Source organism: Bactrocera oleae, chromosome 6 (genome assembly GCF_042242935.1).
Source record: "Bactrocera oleae isolate idBacOlea1 chromosome 6, idBacOlea1, whole genome shotgun sequence".
Taxonomy (NCBI): domain Eukaryota; kingdom Metazoa; phylum Arthropoda; class Insecta; order Diptera; family Tephritidae; genus Bactrocera; species Bactrocera oleae.
In genome coordinates this window covers 16,632,089-16,655,180 of record NC_091540.1, presented here as the reverse complement: position 1 = coordinate 16,655,180, position 23,092 = coordinate 16,632,089, and the positions used below count along the sequence as shown (strand labels likewise).

Genomic DNA, 23,092 nt, shown 5'->3' with positions numbered 1-23,092 from the left:
GAAAACAGCGTTTGTATGTAAGTATGTTGTATAAATAAGTTACGCGGCAAAATCACGTTCATGTGTGACACAATATTGTCAATATATATTTTGGTTCGATTTCTTTTACTTAGCGCCATCACGCAAAATTTTTTCTTTTTTTTTTCCTGGTTTTACTACCATATACAATACTTGTATAATAAAACATTCTGTACAACTAATCTAATTGTCAAATAGAGATAAAAAATCGTAACATACATATACATATAAATCATTTAAATTTAATCGTCGGAATTTTGGTAATGCTTGCGTCGGAATGACGCCAATTTCAAACGTTGCATTTGCAGTGCTTGCTCCAGTTCCAAAACTTTAACATGTATCTCCATTTCCATGGTTTTTGCTTGTGACGATGTTAATTTCGTGAAATCCACCTCTTGCAGCTGTTCCAACGATTGATTACAATCCTTGACGGTGGCAACGACTTGTCCTGTCGCTTGTGATACATCGCGCGAAGCTTTTGTCAAATCGCCGAGCTTTTGACTCTCCTTGGGCGCCTTTACTTTGCTTGCGATGACCAATTGAGCAGTGCAGGCGGCAATTTCTTGCGCAGCAACGATTAATTCAAAGTTTTGTGTTGACTCCGATACGATGGCTTTGTTAGCGGCTTCGACGAGTAGATTAGCACCTTTGGCAACACTCTTTGAGGCTGATATCAGACCCTCCGTCCATTGGCTATTACGTTTGTAGAATTCCTTAATCGAGGTGGTGCCTATTGGAAGATAAAGATATTATGATCAAAAATTTGTTTTTATTGCTTAACATGTTAATTTAGATTTTGTTTCAAAAAATGCGTTTTCAACTTCAATCTTCAATTTAGAAAATACTTGGCTTAGATTAAGTATAAAAAGTAAAGCGACAACTTTACTTAAATATTTATATATAACTAAAAATAATCATAAACTAAAAATATTTATTAATAATAAAAATAATATCAAAATAAATAAATAAAAACGAAAGTTCAATTGGCATTCAATTAAAATAAAAATTTCTACTTTGCTTGAAATATTTTATCTAATTTTAATGAACAGTAGATCGTAGTAGAATTATATTTATTAGCCTTTTTTTATGGTTTTTCAATTTAATAACTGTTTTTTTACAATAACAAATAATAATTGTTTTTTTAAATTTGTTTTGTTTTAATTTGATTCATCAAAACGTCTTAGAAATTGCTATTAATGAACAATGGTTCTCTTTAAAAACGAAGACTTTGAACTTTTTGTAAAAGTCTAGCTGTTACCCAGGTATAACAGACCATAGGTCGCGGTGCATACCTCAAAACTAATCTATACCCAGGTATAAACTTGATTTTAGCAGTTAAGGAATCTGATACAAATTTAATTATTCTTTTAGGTAGTGCATCTATAGAAAATGTATGCTGAAAAAACAGAAATCAAAAAGAACTTTTCAAAGTTTAACTTTGCGAAACAGACTGGTTTGGTCAGATTAAATACCTCATCGAAAGCAATAAAAAACACGTATTTAAGACATTAAATCATTTTAAATTTTTGGCAAACTAAAATTTGAAGTTTTCTAGCAGCTCAGAAACTTTTTTTTAATAACTTTCATGTTTTGAATACGAGAGGAATAAAACATGCAAACCAGGACATATACCAGGCCCAATAGGAAAAATAAGTTTAAATATTCGTAAAGAGACTGCGTCAAAGTTAGCAAAAAATAAAAATCACTAATTATCATTATTTTTATAATTTTTTGTTCCAAAATAATGATTATTTATGATTTATTAAAGAACTAATCATTATCAGCGAAGAAAATCATAAAAATCGGATATTAAAAATCAAAAAAATGCATAGACCGTCGAAAAAGTATTAACACGTTTTTTTTGTATGTCGATTTTTAAGATTCAAATTCAAGTAATTAATTTTTTCTTTTGAAAATCACAACAAATTCAAATTATTTACGGTCTTTGCAATTTTTAATTTCATATCTTTTCAGTTGAGGACTTCAAATTACCTATGGTCACTTATCGTAAACACTTCGATAAATTAAATATACATTTTGCGGAGTTATTAAAAAATTGCATTAAGTAATGCAGCAAGTTACAAAGAGCCACTCAACATTACCTCGTTTACCTTTGTTTAATTAATTTTCAAACATTGGAAATTGAGCACACTGTTCTATAATACGCACTCACCTCGTCCGGCCGATACAATTTCCTCTTGCAAAGCCTTAGCTTTTCGTATTAACAGCTTAATGCATTGCATAAGGAATGTGCAAGCGTCGAGAATTTTCTCATTCACTTCCAATTTGATACCCTCATCTTTGGATCGTGCACTTGAGAGTAGTTCTACGAATTTTTCAGCAGCTTCTTCGATAGCCTTGTCCATTTCGGCTAATTCATTTTCTACTAAATCACCCAACTCCACATGATTACTGCTCGATTTGTTGAGGTCACTCACTGATTTGTTTAGCGCACTTAACTTTTGTTTTGTTTCCACAATGGAATGTTTTATTTTTGTTATATCTTCGATAGTTTTGATTTGTTGGAAGAGCGTGAGCAATGGATCTTTAACACTATTGATCTGATTGTAAATATCTGAAATATAAAATAATTTACATTTATTCTTAATTATGTTGTCGCAATTAGGATTTATTATTATTTTTTACCTTCGCCTTTGCCTATATCGGTGGTTGTGTTATATATCAAGAGGCACTGTTCATGTAGCATAATAAATATACAACCCAAAAATATTGTCTGCTGTGTGACATCGTCAATAAGTTGTTTATTCTCAACAAACTTTCCATAAATGCTGCTGGTTTGCTCCAGTATTTTTTCCATATCACCTACTAATTTTATTGTCTTGTCGAAATTTGGCTGATTCACTTCATTGACTTTTGCTTCTGTTACGAATATGATGGTATTTAATACTTTTTGATATAGCGAATTAAGTTTATTTTCATATTTCATTTCGCTTTCGCGTTTTGCTCCAATTTCCATTTCTATCGCCGTATTGGCTGCGATTAATTTGGCTTCCAAATTGCTCTTCTGTTCTTGGTATTCTTGAAGTTTTTCGATGTTCGCTCGTTGCTCAATTTCAAGGTTTGCTACGAGTATTTTATTTTCCTGAAAATTAATAATGACATAATTGAAGGCATTATAAATATATAATGGTTATTGTTTAAACGGTATAAAACACTCCCGCAGCAGTTTTGAGGAGCTTTATAAATCCGCGTTCGTTCCGGTTCTGTAAACCCAAGAAACGACTCGAATATATATATTCGGCACCAATTTCCGTTTTCAAAATAAACAAGAATGGCTATGTGGCATTTCTGTTGGCGTTATCGTCATTTATCGAAAATAAATTCGTATTCCCCATTTTGAAACGACGGTAACAGTCGTTCCTTGCCGTTGTAGTAATAAAGAGCGAATAGAAACGAGCGCGATTGTTTGAAGTGAAAATTACTAACACGAATCAGTTTGAAATTTTAAGGTCCGAAAAGGATAAAACTATTGAACTACGAGTTTTTTGGAAGGATATTTCGAAAAACTTAATCCATTTGCGACGGAGACGGTTCGCATAAGGTAAATAAAATTATTAAAATTTCATTTTTATATCTATGAAGGGAACATTATGTATGTATATATTAGAGGCATGGAAGAACCTAAAATTCAAAATAAAGTAAAAAATGGAACCCAAAAAATCCGAAGCCTGAGCAACAGGAGGAGGAGTTATTATTATTTTCATTGTATAATTGTACTTAAATTCACAGAATGGTTCAAATATTTTCTGCAAAACAATAAATAACAACTTCAGATACAATGGCGCTATAGGGCGTGAACATACTTTCTTAATTTTAATTTAAAATTTCGATAACTTTTCATTGACGTACGATATACTTGAAGAATGCGAATTTAGAAACGAAGCGACGATAACAACGACAACAACGGAATAGGGCCGAATAATTACTATTATATTCGTAGTAATAATACATATGTCTAATATACATATATTCAATAAATACACACCCTCAAAGTTTGTTCCACGTTATTTAAACCTAACTCAAGTTCTTTGATTTTGTCCACTTTCTCCGTTATTTCCCTCTTGTGTATTGTTTGTAGCTCACTTATATTGTAATTTTTATTTTCTATGTCCCGCTTTAATTCTTCTACCATAACAGAGTGTTCCATTTGTGTTTTGGTGAAAGCATCATTCATTGTATTGAGTTTCCCTTCAAGTTCAGCCACCTTCGATTGACTTCCAAGCAATGCCACCGATTCGGTTTGCAGTTGCACGGCTTTAACAGTCAATTCGGCAATTTCGCTTTTTTTATTGTTGGAAAATCTTTGGTATTCCTTCCTTAATTCCTCGTGTTCCCTTTGAAGCTTTTGATAATCTTGTGACACGGTTTCGATTTCTGTTGCTAATGCAAGCTTTTCTGTGGTGATTTTTTCACTTTTTTCAAGTTCACCTTTTATTTCGCCTATTTGTGATTTAAGGCTGCTCACTTCAATTTGCAATTCTGTGTTTATATGTTTCTCTCGATTTAAATTTTTAGTAGATTCGCCATGCTGCAAAATATAATATTTTAAAATTAGAAAATTTTACAAAATAGTAAAAATTGAATAATTATTAGAAATCACTGCCATCAGAAGAGGTGTTATTGGACCATTTTTAAAACAAAACAAGAAAAAATATTAACTTCGGTTGCATCGAAGCTATAAAACCCTTCACAAATACGAAAGCTTACATACAAGAACTTGATTTTAATCGGTCAGTTTGTATGGGAGCTACGTGCTATAGCGGTCCATTATGAAGGGGTTTCGACAAATGAGAAGCTACTTGTGGAGAAGAAGACCCGTGCATTGGACCATTTCAAAAATATTTGATGAATAATGGAGAAATAAGTGAAGGGTAGTTTTATTACATTTTTTGTTAGATTTAGTTACTTTCGGCAGTATATGAAAATACTGTGGCATGTAGTAGTTGAATATGAATTTAAGCCTAAAATTATGCTTTAGTACTTGTGCTCGGTAATTGAGATATCCATCGTTTTTGAAAATCTACATGCGAAATATGTACTAGGAAGAAATTATTGTTGTAGATATTAATATATTAAAAAAAACCTACAGTTGTTTGTTAAAAATATGAGTGGAAGATTATTTCAGTAAAAAGCATATTTGGAAGTATACACATAATCTAAAACTTTTTGGATATTCATATTAATTATCCTTTGACACCGATATAATTCGTTATTTATTTGTGCCATTATGAGAATATTCGTATTGACAAAAATCCGATTAACATTTGTATTATCCGATATTGTTTATCACTATGTTTTTTTAATTTCAGATGAAAGGTCGTTATCCAAAAAGTCTTTATGCGAAGTTTGAATAAACTATTTGTCCAAATTTTAAAATCGTATATCCAAATACACGGATTTTTCTGAGCTTACCTGCCTCAACAAATTAATATGTTCATCTCTAATTTGTGTGTACATTGCTTTCAACTTGCTAAACTTTTCCTCTGATGTTTTCGCCTTTTGCTCCTCTTCTGTTGCCTTCTCTGTAATATAAATAATAATAATTTTTAGATTGTGTTTATTAAAGCTGTTAATTACAAAAATATTGTCGAAAACATTTGTCAATTGGTGCATTAAAATAATTCTTTGCATATACAGCTTGTCCGAACTTTCAAATTTGCCCAAAACATTTGGCAATTAGCGAAATATAATAATCAATTATTAATATATAAATAATATTGTCGCGGGAACGTGTGCATATGTTCCTAAATGACTTTTAGAAAACAAAATATTTATATTATATAATTTGATATTCACTTACGTAATAGTATCGGAGTTTCGATTAATTTCTGTTCCAGACTGTCTTTCAGCGCCTGCATATTTGCGCAAATTTCCTTTGAATGAGTCAACTCGCTAGTCAAACCGGTTATTTCATTACGCAAACGTGTTAGTTCATGTTCATAATTTCTTTCCCGCATTTCGGAATTCTGTCTTAACGTTACCAGCTCGGTTTGCATGTCTTGTAACGCATATTCATAATCTCTAATAGTATTTTGCAGTGAAGCATTATCAACTACTTCTGTCCCAGTAGCTGTTGGTGTAGTGACAGATTCTTGGGAAATACTGGTGTCCACCAATGTTTCCATTGGTGGCTCTGGATCGGGTTGTACATACATAACTGGTGGCACGTAACTGCCGAAATCGACTTTAGATGTAAAATTCGGGGCTGATTCTGGTAGATGTGGCACCTGTATCAGATCTGAGAAATACTGTAGTGGTCGTACATTGTCATAGAATGTTTTGATTTTAAAAAATAATTCACGAAAACGATCGCGGTGTCCGGTTAAAATATCATTTGGCAGTTTATCGTGCAACTTGAACATAACACGTACGCATAAATCGTACAAGGGATTCGAATCTTGTATGAGCGTAATTAATGGTGCTAGACGGCATTGACCTTGTGGTGTCATGGAAGACATGCGATATACATTGATGGATGTAAATACGCGCGACTGCACCTCCAAAATATCGTCCAAATAGTCGAAAATTTCAACACAAAGCTGGAAACTGTGAAAGAGGACATATTATTTTATACATATCATATTAAATTTTACTTTATGTTAGGTTTCAGTCTACTATGTTGTTAACAGATGCATAAAACATTTCAAAACATGAAACAAATTTTTAGCAATATTTAGGATCGAATGAGCTTTCCACAATTATATCAAATTCTAGTTTCTTCAATTCTTCTTTTTCGTTTAAAGTTAAAAGACCATAAGCTAAAAATCAGCATAAACAAGTGAACGGGTTGACTTCGGTTACTGCAAAGCTATAATACCTATCTAAAATACAAAGATTTTATGTAAGAATTTAATTTTGATCGGTCAGTTTGTATGACTTATGCTGAACAATTCCTTCGGAGATTGTATTGTTTCCTTGGACAATATTGCAAATGCAAAATTTTGTAAATGTATTTTGTCATAAAAAAAGTTTTCCATATAACATAAGAAGAAGATAAATCAAATAATATTAAAAGTTTTCTATTTGTTTGTATAGCAGTTTTATGATATAGTGGTCCGGTCTGAACAATTTCTTTGGAGATTACAATATTGCCTTGGACAATAATGCAAATGCAAAATTTTGTGAAGATATGCCGTCATATACAAAATCGATCAGTTCGTATGGTAGCTACTTGCTATAGCGGAACGATATAGGCGGTTTCGACAAACTTCTTAGGGAGAAAAGGGAAGAGCTAGTTATTGGTCTATACAAGCAGATGGACATTGATAAATCGACTCAGCTCGTCTTTCTGATTTTATATATAAATATTTTATAGAGTCTCGGACGTTTTCTTCTGGGTGTTACAAACTTCTTGGCAACATTTATAAACCCTGTTGAGGCTATAAAAATGGTGTTTGTATAATTTACATCATTTTAGGGCCAGAATTTTTTAATTTCTATTAATACAAATGTTTCTATTTTCATTTTTAACTTTAAAATAAATTACCAATGATATAAATACATTTTAAAAATTTAATGTAGAATCATTTTTTTTTTGTATTTGGCATAATTATTAAAGAAAGTAAATATACTTATAAACATAAGCCCAGCTATAACTGCATATTAATCATACAATACTGAATTCAAACACCACTAACTATGCTAATTCAAAAGTGTACATACTTAGCAACATAAATTTGTTTATTTAAAACTTACTATATGTTGATGTCATCGCCAGCGGCCTTTTCAATTTCTTTGAAGTCTATCAACAGAGAACCGGGAAACAAAATGTTTTTCTCATGGAATTCCAATTTTGTCACTATCAGTTTACTGTAGGCTTGTATGCAATTTCCAACACCGTCTTGCAAATGTCCCCACAGTTTCCCCATTTCCAAAATCATTTTCTTATGCGTCTGTGAATCCTTAATAGTGCTTGCGTGGCCCTCTCGTAGCACTTTATGTAGTAAGTGACAAAATTTCCATGCCGTAAATCTATTTTCCATAAGTGGTTGGCGCGTAAAAATCATCCACAGGGATTTCGCTTCTTTAACGCGATGTGTTGTTATAATTATAAAGCGAGCGTGTTTCATTTTGAGCGGTGCTTCCATAGGGTTTAATGCCTTGTTAACACTTATAGACTTAACGAATATAAGAAGTACATAATATATATAAAAAGTAGCAGCATATTACTTATATTATATCACTATTTTCCGTAATTGCATTTATAATTACCATGTTGAACATTTCTTTGTCATAGGTCGGTGCCATTTTCAGTAGTCTTTCTTCAAATATCGAATTTATTTGAATTACTTAAGCTTAGTTGATAGATTAGCATTAATATGCAACGCAGGCAATTTGAATGATTTCAATACACAATATATACAGAACTTGCCACACCTTAGCGCACTTTAGAATTTATCATATAAACATTTGAAGGGGTGAAAAAAATTTGGAAACGAATAATACACGACGAACACCAGATTATCAAAATTATCGATATGCCGTTTATCTTATCTTCTAATACCATTATTTAGCGCACGGCGCATTGCTTTGATCAAGTAATTCCCCAATTGCTACGATGTCAGCAACTCATATCTTTTTGGGCCAAAATACTTTTTGTATCATTGAGATACCGATATAAACAATTGGAACTAACAATTTGTGTCACTTATTGTACAAACAAAACATATGAGCTGCAATGTTGCCGGTTGACTGCATTTGAGTAATTGCCAATAATTTTCACTCATTCAGAACATAGACCTTGCATGTGTACGTACAACATTAGTGGATATATGACATTTAATAAATTATTATTTAATTCTATATTTAAAGTATATAAATAGTTTACTTATTTATTGGAATATGCTGTTATAAAAACACTTTTGCCTCTCGCAGCACGGGCGAAATTGAACCGTATATGGGAAATTAACTGTCGCAAAGTTCAGCAAAGTAATTATAAAACAGATTGCTTGCGTTGTTACAAAGTCTTCTGCGTAAAAAAACTTTAAGTATTTATTTTTTTCAGATATATTTATAAATTTTTCAATTTGTTGGTCCGAATACATGACACACGGTTTTAATTTAAGAGTTGCGTGTGTACACTGCCTTAGGAGTAAGAAATATTTCTGGTAGCATTGTTTCTAAACTCTACGATTGAAAGGATATGTAATCAAAACAAAACTGATAATATAAATAAATATGTTGTTATTCCTCACGCGTATAATTTTATTTTGTTCTATATTTACTGCCAATATCCATTGGAAAATATATGGTGTACAATGCACGCATGTTGAAGAAGTTATATTTGAAAGCAAAATACTGAAAAATGAGTATATCGTACAATACCGGTACTACTATTTTCCTGCCGCAAGAAGGAAATACCTAAACGCTGCCTTTCGACGAGCTAATGTACAAAAATACTTAAGACTATAAAATAAAATAAATTATTTATGTTTTTCTCATTAAAGATCTCTGAATGGAATATAGTTGAGCGTCAGAATGCTGCGCTCAATTACCCCAGCGATTTTGATTTGATACAATTAGAATGCAGTGATTTAACGACCGCACAAATATTACAGCTTGAATTACATCCACTTGTCAATAAAGTTTCGCCACAGCGTAGCGTAAAAAGGATTCTAAATTATAATCACACACATCAACGTATAGGTCGACATATTTTACGTGCAATTCCAACTCAAATTACAACTATGCTACAAGCCAATGTTTTGTGGGGCATGGGAATTACGGGCGCTGGCGTAAAGGTAGCTGTTTTCGATACCGGCTTAGCAAAGTCGCATCCACATTTTCGACGTGTTAAGGAACGCACCAACTGGACAAATGAAAAATCTTTAGACGATGGTGTGAGTCATGGCACATTTGTTGCTGGTGTTATTGCATCAGCTAAAGAATGCCTGGGACTGGCACCAGATGTAGAACTGCATATATATAGAGTCTTCACTAATTCTCAGGTATCTGTCAATTGTTTATAGTGAAAAGTTCGATATATATTATTTATTTACGCCCCAACATTAACAGGTTTCATATACTTCATGGTTTTTGGACGCCTTCAATTATGCTATTTTTAAGAAAATCAAAGTGCTAAATTTAAGCATAGGCGGTCCAGATTTTTTAGATCATCCATTTGTGGACAAAGTGCTCGAATTATCCGCTAATAAGGTTATAATGATTTCTGCAATAGGAAATGACGGACCACTGTATGGCACACTCAACAATCCTGGCGACCAGAGTGATGTTATTGGTGTTGGTGGCATTAATTTCGAACATAAAGTTGCCAAATTTAGCTCTAGAGGCATGACAACTTGGGAACTACCTTGGGGCTATGGTAGACTGAAACCGGATATCGTCACATTTGGCAGTCAGGTTAAAGGCAGTAATGTGCATGGCGGCTGCCGTTCGCTATCTGGTACTTCGGTAGCATCACCAGTTGTTGCTGGCGCTGTGGCTTTAATTGCTAGTGGTGCGTTATCGAAATTGAATCTCATTAATCCCTCATCAATGAAACAGATATTGATCGAAGGCGCTGAACGTCTGTCAGATAACAATATGTTTGAACAGGGACATGGTAAACTGGATATCTTAAAGAGCATGCAATTACTTTTAACGTATGAGCCCAAAATAACGCTTAGTCCTGAATATTTGGACACCACAGAAAGTTATATGTGGCCATATAGTTCGCAACCGATTTACCATGGTAGTATGCCCATCATTGTAAATGTCACCATATTGAATGGCATTGCAGTTACGGGCGTGATCAAAGATGCACCCATCTGGCATCCACACACTGACAAACACGGAAACATTTTAAATGTTGCTGTGTCGTATTCAACGACTCTATGGCCCTGGTCTGGCTGGATGTCAGTGCATATAGGTATTAAACAGAAAAATATATTTATAGATAAAAACAATTACTTAGTCAAATTTAATAAATTAATAATAATTTATTGATTTTGGTTTTTAGTTGTAAACGAAAAAGGTGATAATTTTAAAGGAGTCGCTGAAGGCTATATCAGTCTAGAAATCGAGTGCTTACAAGAGCAACAAGAAGGTATAATTGTAACCAAAATCAATTTTCCACTTAAAGTGACTGTCATACCGAAACCACCAAGAAACAAACGCATACTCTGGGACCAGTATCATAGTTTGAAATATCCGCCAGGCTATATACCACGTGACAATCTCAAAATCAAATCGGATCCTTTAGATTGGCGCGCCGATCATCTACATACAAATTTTAGAGATTTATACACACATCTGCGTAATGCTGGCTACTATATAGATATCTTACGCATGCCGTATACTTGCTTCAATGCTAGCGAGTATGGTACGCTGCTTATCGTCGATTCGGAAGAGGAATTTTTCGATGCGGAAATCAAAAAAATCGAAAATGATGTTTACAATGAAGGTCTTAGTGTTGTCGTCTTTGCGGATTGGTATAATACAACAGTCATGAAGAAAATCAAATTTTTCGATGAGAATACGCGACAATGGTGGATACCGGACACCGGTGGTTCCAATATACCAGCACTCAATGAGCTATTAAAACCGTATGGCATTGCATTTAGTGACTTTATCGCAGAGGGATTTTTCGCAATGGGCGATCACTCCATGTATATAGCCAGCGGCACAACATTAGCGAAAATTCCACGCGGAAATGATGATATTGTTGTCGGTGCAGAACTCCACGATCAGGGGTTTGAGGTAAATGTCGTAAACTGACTTTATATATCATATAATAATTAAGTAAATATATCCTCCTTTAAGATTTTGGAAAATCCCAATACGGCTGACAATAAAAAAATATTCAAGCCCATACTTGGTCTCTTTCAAACTCAGAGCGAATTGCGCAAACAATATTTAACGGTAAATGCACAAACGCCGACTAGCTACGAAGAGAATAATGTCGAACAGCCCAACATCGAGACAGAAATTTCTGCTGAAAGAAATCCCATATTAAATAAACGTATATTACTTGAACTAAATGTTGATAAACATAATAGACACAGTAATGCGAACTCACTTAATAAGCTGACGGAAAATAATTCTAAAAACTTAAAAGAAATGCTCGAAACTTTATCCATAATAAGCAGCAGTACGAGCGGACGCATCGCAGTTTTTAGCGATTCAAATTGTTTGGACTCCATACATCTCGAAAAAGCATGCTTCTGGCTGCTAGATGCCATACTGGAATATACTATGACTGCATATAAATCGGAGCTGCTACAAAAACTAAATCGCATTGCCGAGTTTTATAATAATGAGGAAGACCTACTACCGCTACGTTTGTACAGTAGTAATTTACATTTACATTCTAAAGTAATCGATTCGAATAACAAATTCCACAAAAAAGAGACTGAGGCTTGTGAAACTCTCAACTGGCTGCAGCCGCAGGGTGTCAATGGAGCGGATATAAAACTTACTACGAAACGTTTAAAGCACATCGACTTGAATTTACTAAAAGCTAGTAAAGGTAATGTCATTTTTTAAGTATTACGATAATCAATATAATTCATGGAGTGGAAATAATATAATATTTATATGATTTACATACGTGTATATGCATAAAGTATATTAACTAATTCTTTTACTGTTTTTTTTCAATAATTATACTTTTTTTTCGTAGATCACAAAGTCGCCGAGTTACTAAATCCAATCGTCGAAGCTAAAAATAATGCTTTACCTTCGGACGAAGATGACGAGAGAACAATAAAACTAACTCTGCTATTCATTATGCTGTTGACAAGTATTGTTCTCATATTCTTTATAAAATGTTTTAGAAGAAAAAGGGGCATATAGTATAAAATTTATAATATTTTGTTTATCAAAATAATTTTGTATACATTATTTATTTAAGTTATAATAATACAAATCGCAATGAAGTGATTTTCTTGTCAGGTTTACAAAATATTATATTATATTTCGTTTCACTTTAGAAATGCAAGGGTTGTTCGCTTGCTGGTCAATAAGGCTTTTGGTGTTAAAATGGATGGTGTTGTTATTATTCTAGAGGTATAACACATTCTGCATATTGTCGTTCAGATGTATACGTAGACCCTAAATAGTCTCGGATTTTTATAGGACGAAGGTGGCTTTATTTCTATTTCGATATTTCATTTCGGTGGCCAATAGTATGAGGATCGATATATTTAAGCCTTGAACTGATAAAGGTGGGATATTCAATAAGAAAGTGTGTAGATGATTATATTTTCATCCATCAGGGTTGCAAATAATGTATTAAAAATTTATTATTATTATTTAATTTTTAATCCCTTATACCGAATAGAAAAAAAATTTAATACCAACATTATAAAAAAAAATAAATAAAATACTTTTTTTCAGAATTTTGGTTAATTTTTGAAAAAGAAAACTTGTTTTTAATTAAATATGTAGATAGTTTAGCTCTTCTTGTCTTATTTATATTTCGTTTCATTCCCTTTAATATCATTTTTTATTTTGAAAAATAATAAATTTATTTGTAACTTCAATTTTTAAGTTAGATAATATTTTCTCAATTTTTTATCCAAGATGTTTAGGATTAATAAAATAAAATTTTTTATTACAATATTAAATTAAAAGTTGTTTCTCCTAAATGTCTTGGATGAAAATTTTTATTCCAATTTTCAATCCAAAATTTTTGAATTAAAAACTTCGCAACCCTGATCCCGATCGGAGAGTGAAGAGAGTTAGAATTACTACAACTATTGAAAGGTGAACTTTGATGAGGGCGAAGCGCTCACAAGGACATTGCTGCTACACAGTTGCCAGCGCTTGTCGAAGTCATTTGAGGCCCAACCATCCAGTAGTGAACCGCTAGAAGGCAGCGGAGTTCCTACTCGTTCCAATTCTGCAGCTAGTGAAACTGAACTACCTAACCTAGTCAGCTCATCAGCCTTGCAAATTGAAATTTAGTTGTATTCTTGTCATTTTTACCCGGTCGACGCGGGTTAGATTATTAAAACTTGGCAATTACTTAAAGATTTGTTTATTTCTTATTATTAAATTTAGTATATGCAAGGGATATGGATATTTTTTTAAGCCTTTGCGCTGTAAGCAACATATTGCTATTGAACAAATTTCTTCCAAACTTTCAACTGAACATCGCCGATATATACCCGATTGCTGTTTTGAGATTTGGTAGACCTAAAATATACAAGTTGTAATTAATAAATTAACAATACCGAAAATTTGTCGTATGCCTTTAGCAATGTAGCCTTATAACGTTTGCACTCCTTTCTCTTAAATTTAAATTTTACTGGATGACTTAGGTTGGACGCTTTAGTTATGCCAATGCGATTTAAACTGGCGTTTGTATTTGTCATCAAGCGCGATATCTAAACACATATGAAAGTAGAATGAAATAATCAAATATTTTTATTGATTCAAAACAATTATTGTAACGCAGAAGAACTTTTCAGGTATATCCTAAACATAAAAAGATCTCTGCTATATGTTTGAAGGTTTCTAAACTTAGATGAAAAGTTTGATTACACAAAAATCAACCCAGAGGTTTAAAAGTTTTTGAAGAGGAGCAATAATCAATAGAAAATATTTAGTTTTTGATTAGTTTTAGAATTGCTTTGGCCGAGTTCCAAAATATTCTGTTGGATAGTCACACATTCACCCCACTTTACTACGGCGGCTACACTAAGATTGTTCTTTTATATGGCGCAAAGGAAAAAGTGCCTTGCCAGCGATCTTAAAACCTTTTGGACGGAACTGTTGGCGAAGAATTTGTCTACAATTGATATACGCAGTGGGACTTTGTATAGTCGTAACGGATAGCAATAATTGCCATTTGAATATCTAGGACGAAACTAATCAACTTGTCGGTTCTGTATACTCACAATCCCAAAATTCGAAACTGAAATACCAATTTGTAGATGTTGCGATATATCTTCAATAGAGAGTATAACATTTCTATATGTTTTCCTTGACTTGCTTGTAAAAATGCGAATTGGACCTTCTTACTATCAATGATTGTAACTTCTGCCCACTGTTCTCCACCGGCAAGGAAATAAGTTCAAACAAAAAGCGTAAATTTGTCGGACACATTGCCAATTTATTCCGAACTCTGTAGGTCTCATTTTTCATATGTTTGTTAATTAGGCTTATTTTCCTTACCAACTGATCCACATTAATGTGCTTCACTACTCTGTGACTGCTGAAGTAATCGCTTTCCATAGTCGGTTCGACATTTGTTTCCTGCGTTTTAATGCTCTTCACTTTCGGCACGGCGCTTTTGTCTGCTGTATCGAAGAGACCTCTCGCCTCTGCCATCTTTATTAGATACTTGGCATTCAATTGTGTGATTTTAGTTCTTTTAATTAATGAAAGATAACAACCAATCGAATGTTGATTTATACAGCTATCCTGATTAATACAAATATCAGGTATATTTTCGCACATAAATTCATCGGCGTCCGGGAGAACTACGTTCTCTTCACTTTCATCTGCTACTCCACTCACTTCAGCAGTCCCATCCGATTTTGCAGCAGCAGCTTCTGTGGCAGACTGTGCTTTAACTTTCTCGTCAGCTTGCGCGTTTGGGGCACGTTTCCTCGGCGAACCCATTGCTGCAGCTGGTATATTAGCAGCCTCTGCTTCGGCTATTGCTTCCAGACGTTTACGTTCTCTGAAGAAACTTTGATGTTTCCTTAACGATGTTTCGTTTACGTGTTTCACAGCATAATCGACCATATCCTGATTCTCCGATGAAACAATCGAATGAGTTTGGTAGAGTAAAAATTGTATTTGTGGTCTCGACATGGCCAATTGCAATGTAAGTAGTTGTTCGTCCAGTATTAGTGAGACCCTACGTTTGCCCTCCTCACTTATCTCCGATTCAGTGAGCACTTCTAACATACTCAAGTCACCGCCACGTGAGCATATCAAATCGATTGGATCGGAAATTGCGCTAAAAGAGTTCGGCGGGTTGGCGAAAATACCGACCACATAGCCGAAACGTTTCGATTCTAATGGGAATGACGTAAAGGGCTCTGCATAAATACGTATATTATTAACGCCAAGTATTTCCATGAACTTTCGATATTCTTTGAGATTTGGTCCTGCACCGTAAACATAAAAATTGTTGACTCGATTTACGGAATGGAACAGTGAGGCTAAATATGCTGTGGATCGTGGCGAGGAAATGTGCGTTTGTAGTATGTCTCCGCTTAATTGGAAGTAGTCGAGGAGCCTAGACATAACGGCTGGTCCATATGAGAATGCCTTGTCCTAAAAAAAAAATAGTAAAATTATTAAAGTAGTGTAGAGGAATAATATAATTTGTCTTTATAATCACGATATATCTTCCATAGAGTAAGAGAATATTGATTATTAACTAAGAGATTAACTTTACAATGGACATATGGTTAACTTAGTGGAATGAGGTGAGGTGGTGTAAGAACCACAGGAAATCAGGTCAAAGCCAAATATGGAGAAATTTGACAAATTTTCCCTTCAAAAAAATTCCTTTTAAATACAATTTTAAGATGTGCATTCAGGAAAGTACATAAAGCCTGCTCCTAGCCATCTTCCTAATAGGGATCTGTTATCAGATTGGATACCAACAGTTTAACAATTTAGAAACGTCATAATTTAATAGAATTAATAGGTGTAAAAGAAATCACCCATACTATACCAAATTTAAGTTTTTCGTTGCCTCATTCTTTATAACAATGTTTCATACTAATTTTTCTATTCTAAGCATTATTTAGATATTAAATGGTATTTTAATATGATACCGCCTGAAGATAGACATAATTAAATACAATTTAGAATATATTGTATTTCGAACATAGATGTAGGCAAGAATCACATCAACAACATTAATATATGGTAATATTATGTAAATAAACTATCTTTAATAAACAGTGTTTTTAATAAAAGATATCAGTTCTCAGCTGTTACACCAACTATTCACTGACAGATATAAATCCATAATTATCGTAAATTTTATCAAAATAATTTCATAATCAGCGAATTGTGCGAAAGGTGTTTCTAGAAATATATTCCATTATAATACATTAAAGTACTTAATAAATATCCTAACTGAATAATAACGCCCCGACTGGGTTGAAACCTCGTTTTACTTGTTACTTGTACACTGTTTATGTCCGTCAAGTTGCTGAAAAATAACGAACAATTTATTTCGGGAAAATGTGTGATGATGAGAATACTTTGCTAATTTAAAAAAATTTATAATATCTAATATAATATAATAAATAATTTTTTGCTTTTGGCTGTAGGCTATTGTATAATAACTTACTTGCAGTTACATATCTTGACTTATGGCTCAAGGCTCAACGCTTACCGCTTACCTGAATGATAAAATAATGTTGCGTGACCAGTTTTGATTTGGTGAACGCACCCTTATCTTGTGGCACACAAGATACAAACAGTGGACAAACATTGTCCCAACGATAATGATTTGTATCTAAAATGTACATGTTATCACTTTCCTGCAGAATATAGCCGCATTCGTGTAGAAATTCATCAGCTGAAGTTTTATCACTACAGTATGAAAGGAAAACAATGAAATTACTTATTTGCTATGAGTGAAATCGAATTTGTTTATCTATATAAGAATATATATACTAACGTGCTATGTGCATATGCAACTGCTACATCTATGACATATGAATATACCGTTAGAATTACAAATCTCTAACATACGCAATTCTAAAACTCTTTTTGAAATAAACTTTTTATGAAGAATGAGTACCGAAACACGTCCAGCATTAGCTGTGTACTAGACCGAGTGCAAATGGATTCGGATGAATATGTAATTAATGTTGCATTCCTGGGTAGAAAAGGCGTGTAGACCAATATAGAAGAATATCTTCAGAGAGTAATTCTGTATATGGCAAAACACTGAACTTCGCTAATATATAGCATGACGTCGCTATCAAGTTTATAGGTAGTAACTTGCGATACTCGTAAATCTGGATAACTGGATATTTGTACAAAAAACTTTTAAACAGATACTCATACTATCCAGATTATATCCGTCCCAACGTTTAATCCGTAGAAAATCAATATGTTATTGAATATTTATTGAATTTATTCATGAGAATGGACATTACGTATAGTATGCGACTTCGTATTTTGTCCAATTCAATGGATGCTCTTATATTCGATAACGTTAAGGTAGCAATTGCACTAAGAATTACTATATACATATATGTTTGTAATGTTGGTAATAACTAAAATTACTATATATACAGCGTCTATCCATTCATTTTGGATTGTTACTTTAGTACAACGCTTGGAAATTGTCCAAGATTATTACGCAAATTTACGTTCCCCGGTGGCTACTGTAAGAACTCTTCGCGCAAACCACGGTCTTGTCAGATGTATCCCATTTATGGCTTTATAGTCCTCTATAAAAAAATTGTCGTGTGGTTTAGGAAAAGCAATTGCATCCCCAAAATTTACCGTTTGGTGCGGATTGTGGTATGGCGGCATTGGGCATATTGGGGTTTATTTCTTTCGAAATTAGTAAGGAAATCGACGCGGCCGAGCTCTATTTCGTACATCACCTCATGTTTCACGTCTAAACATGGACAAATTGGGTGCAAAGTTCGGCGACTCGTTAATTTCGAGAAGCGACTCAGTCAAATGACCTCCAAGATTTTGAGATTCAACGCCTTTAGATTATTTTCTCTGGGGGTATGTTACATCAAAGGTTTACGCCAATCAACCAGTAATGCTGGAACGCGAAGACAATATTCAGCACATTATTGCCGAAATTCCAGTCGAAATGCTGCATCGGGTCATCGAAAATTAGCGTATATGGGCGGAGACATTCAAACGGGCCGACATTTTGTTCAAATCATGTACAGCATATAATTATTTGCATAACAAAAAAGTCAATTTAGCCATGTCCACTTATCATAAATCCACTATAGCATATAGCTACAATACAAAGTGACCGATCAAAATTAAGTTCTTGTATGGAAAACTTTTTTATTTTACCGGAAATCTTCAAATATGACGCAGACTATTGCTAAAGACAGCGCAACAATCTCCGAAGAAATTGTTTGTAGTAGATCGGACTACATATAGAATATAACTGCCATATAAACTGGCCGATCAAAATCGAGATAAAAATCTTTGTATACCGTTTTATGCTATAAGCAATGCACCTTGGAATTATAATTATTTTTCTTGTATACCTTTATCACTTTCAATATAAGATATTCATGCCAGTTTACCACTTAACTAAGTTCAATCGTTTCTATTTTGAAAATAAATTGAAGTGGGATTTAAGGATACGTGTATCTCTCCGAATATTTTACTTGAAATTTTTTACTTCGAAATATTATTTTCCGGTTATATTAGATATAGACGGGGTTCGGGTTTCGATATTAATTTAACTTGCTGTTTAAACTGCTTATGTTAAAACTTTGGTTAATTCTAATTGTCTAAAATCAGAGAGTGAGTGAAAGTTCATTTAAGCTTTCTTAAACCAGCATTTTTGAATATAATTACCGTAATAAAAAGGGATTTATCCAACCCGTTACCATTGTGTTTGATACTGCATTGGCGACCTTTTCATTTTGTAGGTGAATGGGCAATAACTTGGAAAGGCTGAGTGCATTGAATTTTATTCTCATTCGGGCCACTGAGGCTGCTAAAGATTTTCGAAAATTCCATAGATGTTCGGCGATTCCTGCAAGCAATGATATGTTATAAATACGATATAAGCAAGGAGTGATGAATATTGTTATACTATATTTGTTTATGGTATATATAATATGTTTTAAATAAATTATTTATTTTCTTTATATTCACCTTCTACATCTGATTCACGAAATAATTGATATTGCAAGTCGATTTCTTCAGAAAAACGTTGCTTAAAGTTTCGTCTTAGTAATTCGTAAAACATTAACCAAATGCGGTTCTCGTCGCCTTTGCACTTAAATGGTGAAATATGAAGAATTTTGGTTTAATCTTATACATTATATCAAGTATACATATACAAAAGGATCCGTTACTTTGGTAGTTTATAAGGCATGCTTCAATATTATTCGTAGCGTCTGTAACAATTTTATCCGAAAATCGAAGGGTTCTACAAGTTTAAGGTTTTTTTAAGAAGAGTCTGCTGTAAAAATTAATTCCAACTAAATGAAAAAATCTGAAGAAGGCTCTCGATTAACAGTTAAGAATCGATTTAACCGTGAATTTTTGGTAACAAAAATTGAGACTAAAAATGTGTAATAACATTGGTTCCATTTTTAACCCTGGTCAGGGTATATTAAGTTTGCCACGAAGTTTGTAACACCCAAAAGAAACGTCGGATCCCTATAAAATATATACAACTTTGCACCTGTCCTTTCCTCACAAAGAAGCTGCTCATTTGTCGGAACGGATATCGGACCACCATAACATTTAGCTGCCATACAGACTGAACAATCGGAATCAAGTGCTTTTGTGGGAAAGTTTTTTATTTGAAAAGGTATCTTTACGAAATTTGATCGGAATCAAGTTATTGTAAGGAACCTTTGTATCTGTGAAGGATATTATAGCTTCGGTGCAACCGAAGTTAACGTTTTTTCTTGTTTAAATTGAAAAGGCTGTTCCTTTTGCCTACATTTTAATTAGTGTCTCACCTCTGGAAATTCTTCATAAAACTTAATGTCATTTAGGGAATGCGAAAGGACGACTTTATCTGCAAATATCGCATAATAAATAACATGTGTAGTTATATCGAGGTCTGTTTACTTACATCGAAACACATCATAGATCAGTGAATAGACTTTCCTCATTTCATGTTCGTTTTCGAACTGCACTTGCTTTGGTGGCTTTGCGAGTAGTTTTGCAGCAAGAGAAATAGTTTTTAAATTCCAAAATTTGCTCTTGTCTTTCAATGATCTGCCACGAATTTGTTGGCATTTATTTTTCGATATTTTGTTGAAACCATTTGGTGAAACGTTAGGTGAGATTGTTGGAGATATATTTAAAACGCTTGACAGATGGTTGAATAAATGTGTGTCCTTGCGCACGACGACATAGTCCACCTCGCTAAAATTAAAATATTGTATTGTTAAAAATATTGTAGCCTAAATAAGCCTAATTTGAATTAATTAAGGAATTGTCTTATTAAACTTGTAATTTATGAAGGGGTTATATCAGAATTGAGTAGTGCCTACGAAATGGAATGTAAAATACTTTTAAAAGCATTAAATCAACTCTGAGCGGCTTCTTCTCTAAAATGTGTTGAAAAGCTTGTGGAAACACATAACTTAGTTCCAAGACTTGTCGTCATCTAGGGATTGCGCAATTGTATACGAGGTTAGAAGAGTGAATGTAAATGGGGTGGATACATCTCAACTTTTTGGTGATATTGAGTTTACTAGAGTAAAAATGTAATTTTACTGTTGCGGGAGAGCAAGTAGCTCGATGACAAGTCAACCATAGTGTAGTAAAAATGCTTGTTGAGATTACCTGCGCATTCGAGACGTAACTTCTTTAGCTAAACTACCTTATAGTATCTAGAGCTGAGACTTTATATAAGTAAAAAAATATTCAGTATTTTTGCATTAAATTGAAGATTTTTCTTAGCATAGTTAGAACGATTCGATTTAAGTCTAATAAGCACCGTTGCCATTTTGAAGATAATTTCATAATACCACTATCATAAAAGTAAAAAACTATCAACAAAAAACTGGTACAGTTGATTTTTATTAGCTTCTCTTGGGGAAAATTGTTTACCAACAAAATAAATCGGCATAGCCAGGAACATGAAGTAAGAATTTGGTGCCAGGTCTAGGCTATAAGGTGGATGCTTAAGAATCTGCCAACCAAGCTTCCGGAGCTTCGGGTAATCAATACCGACTCACTCGATCAAACTTATACATCTATTAAAAATATAATGAATTGTTTTTACTAGACCTTATATATCATTTATATTAGTTTCGCTGTTACTGCTTTGACGCAAATGAACGGAGAACTGCAGGCGAAAATATTCTATAAAAATCGATATACAATTAGGTACACGATCATCGATAGGGTACAATTTCTGTGCTTTGGATATTTATGGATCTAATATTGGAACACATGATATAAAGACCTCAATGTGATCTGAGGTTGATGGTAAAAAAATGAGTAGACCTTAGCAGAGAAGAACGTGGGTTCTTATGGCGTTCCAAATTTTAACATAGCGAAATTGTTATATACAAATAGTAAAATTTACTCACACTCCACTATCGACGGTTTCGTTGACACGTTTTTGAACCTCCAAGAGGCGGTAATACATGCGTTCCTGCCAATCGACATCACTCGGCAAATAGATAAGCGTTTGATTCTCGCGTGTGGCGATTATTTCTTTGAAAATTGTTGGATAAACGGAGAAGATATCCGCTAAACTCAAAAAGAACAGATGATTGGACATTTTTTACCGTTACTACTGTTACGGTTAGCGTCACTCTATCACTGCACTGTGGCACCAGCAGATCACAACTAAATATTGCACTATTCCACCAGTATTGGCAAGCGCAATTGATAAATATAAAACAGTATGAAAATAAGTATAAATCATATGGCATATATAATCGTATATGCAAATATAGGCCATTTGGAGGTCGCGCCAAACCATTGCAAATCGAACTTAGTGGTAAATGAATTCGTGTTAAACGCCAATTCAATAAGTTATAAATACCCGCTAATATCTTTTTCTCTACAATTCTCAAATCTATTTAGTTCTCATGCAATGCCACAGCGCTAACTAAGTACTGTATACCGTTTAATTGTATGTATGTTTGTTTGTTAGACAGCACTTTCTCGTTCGCTTGGTAAAAATATGGCCCGCCAAATTGCAAGTGTGATTGGTAAAAGTGATGCAAACGTCAAATCGTCAACAAAACAATTTCACACTATTTCTAGATAGTATTCCGGCCTTAATTGACACACTTACATACACACCAGCAAATAAACCTTTATATTTTTATGGTTGCACTAAAATGTGTATGACAAGGCGTTTGTCATGAATCGATATCTATATTATTGGCAATACTTAGCGTCAACTGCCAAAATATGCAAGCGTATTCCAAATAGG

General features: G+C 33.5%; 3 protein-coding genes across 3 annotated transcripts; 1 reads left to right on the top strand and 2 right to left on the bottom strand.

Moving 5' to 3' along the window:
* Positions 1-52: 52 nt before the first annotated feature.
* Hip1 (Huntingtin interacting protein 1) lies at positions 53-8,699 on the bottom strand. Its single transcript, XM_014235471.3, has 8 exons — positions 8,251-8,699; positions 7,735-8,156; positions 5,840-6,585; positions 5,452-5,561; positions 4,025-4,567; positions 2,665-3,121; positions 2,192-2,593; positions 53-748 (listed from the first exon to the last, which is right to left on the bottom strand). Exons 1-8 carry the CDS (start codon positions 8,284-8,286, stop codon positions 261-263), a joined length of 3,204 nt encoding a protein of 1,067 aa, XP_014090946.2. The 5' UTR covers positions 8,287-8,699; the 3' UTR covers positions 53-260.
* A 491-nt stretch (positions 8,700-9,190) lies between these two features.
* On the top strand, positions 9,191-13,346 carry S1P (membrane-bound transcription factor site-1 protease). Its single transcript, XM_014235500.3, has 6 exons — positions 9,191-9,426; positions 9,486-9,986; positions 10,054-10,906; positions 10,997-11,736; positions 11,800-12,505; positions 12,659-13,346. The coding sequence occupies exons 1-6, from the start codon at positions 9,217-9,219 to the stop codon at positions 12,829-12,831; spliced, it is 3,183 nt and encodes a 1,060-aa protein (XP_014090975.1). The 5' UTR covers positions 9,191-9,216; the 3' UTR covers positions 12,832-13,346.
* A 273-nt stretch (positions 13,347-13,619) lies between these two features.
* On the bottom strand, positions 13,620-22,553 carry LOC106617935 (uncharacterized). The gene is made up of 9 exons (XM_036360495.2): positions 22,236-22,553; positions 20,765-21,060; positions 20,649-20,707; positions 19,831-19,954; positions 19,528-19,708; positions 17,355-17,547; positions 15,157-16,269; positions 14,232-14,366; positions 13,620-14,175 (listed from the first exon to the last, which is right to left on the bottom strand). The coding sequence occupies exons 1-9, from the start codon at positions 22,427-22,429 to the stop codon at positions 14,002-14,004; spliced, it is 2,469 nt and encodes an 822-aa protein (XP_036216388.2). The 5' UTR covers positions 22,430-22,553; the 3' UTR covers positions 13,620-14,001.
* Positions 22,554-23,092: the final 539 nt, after the last annotated feature.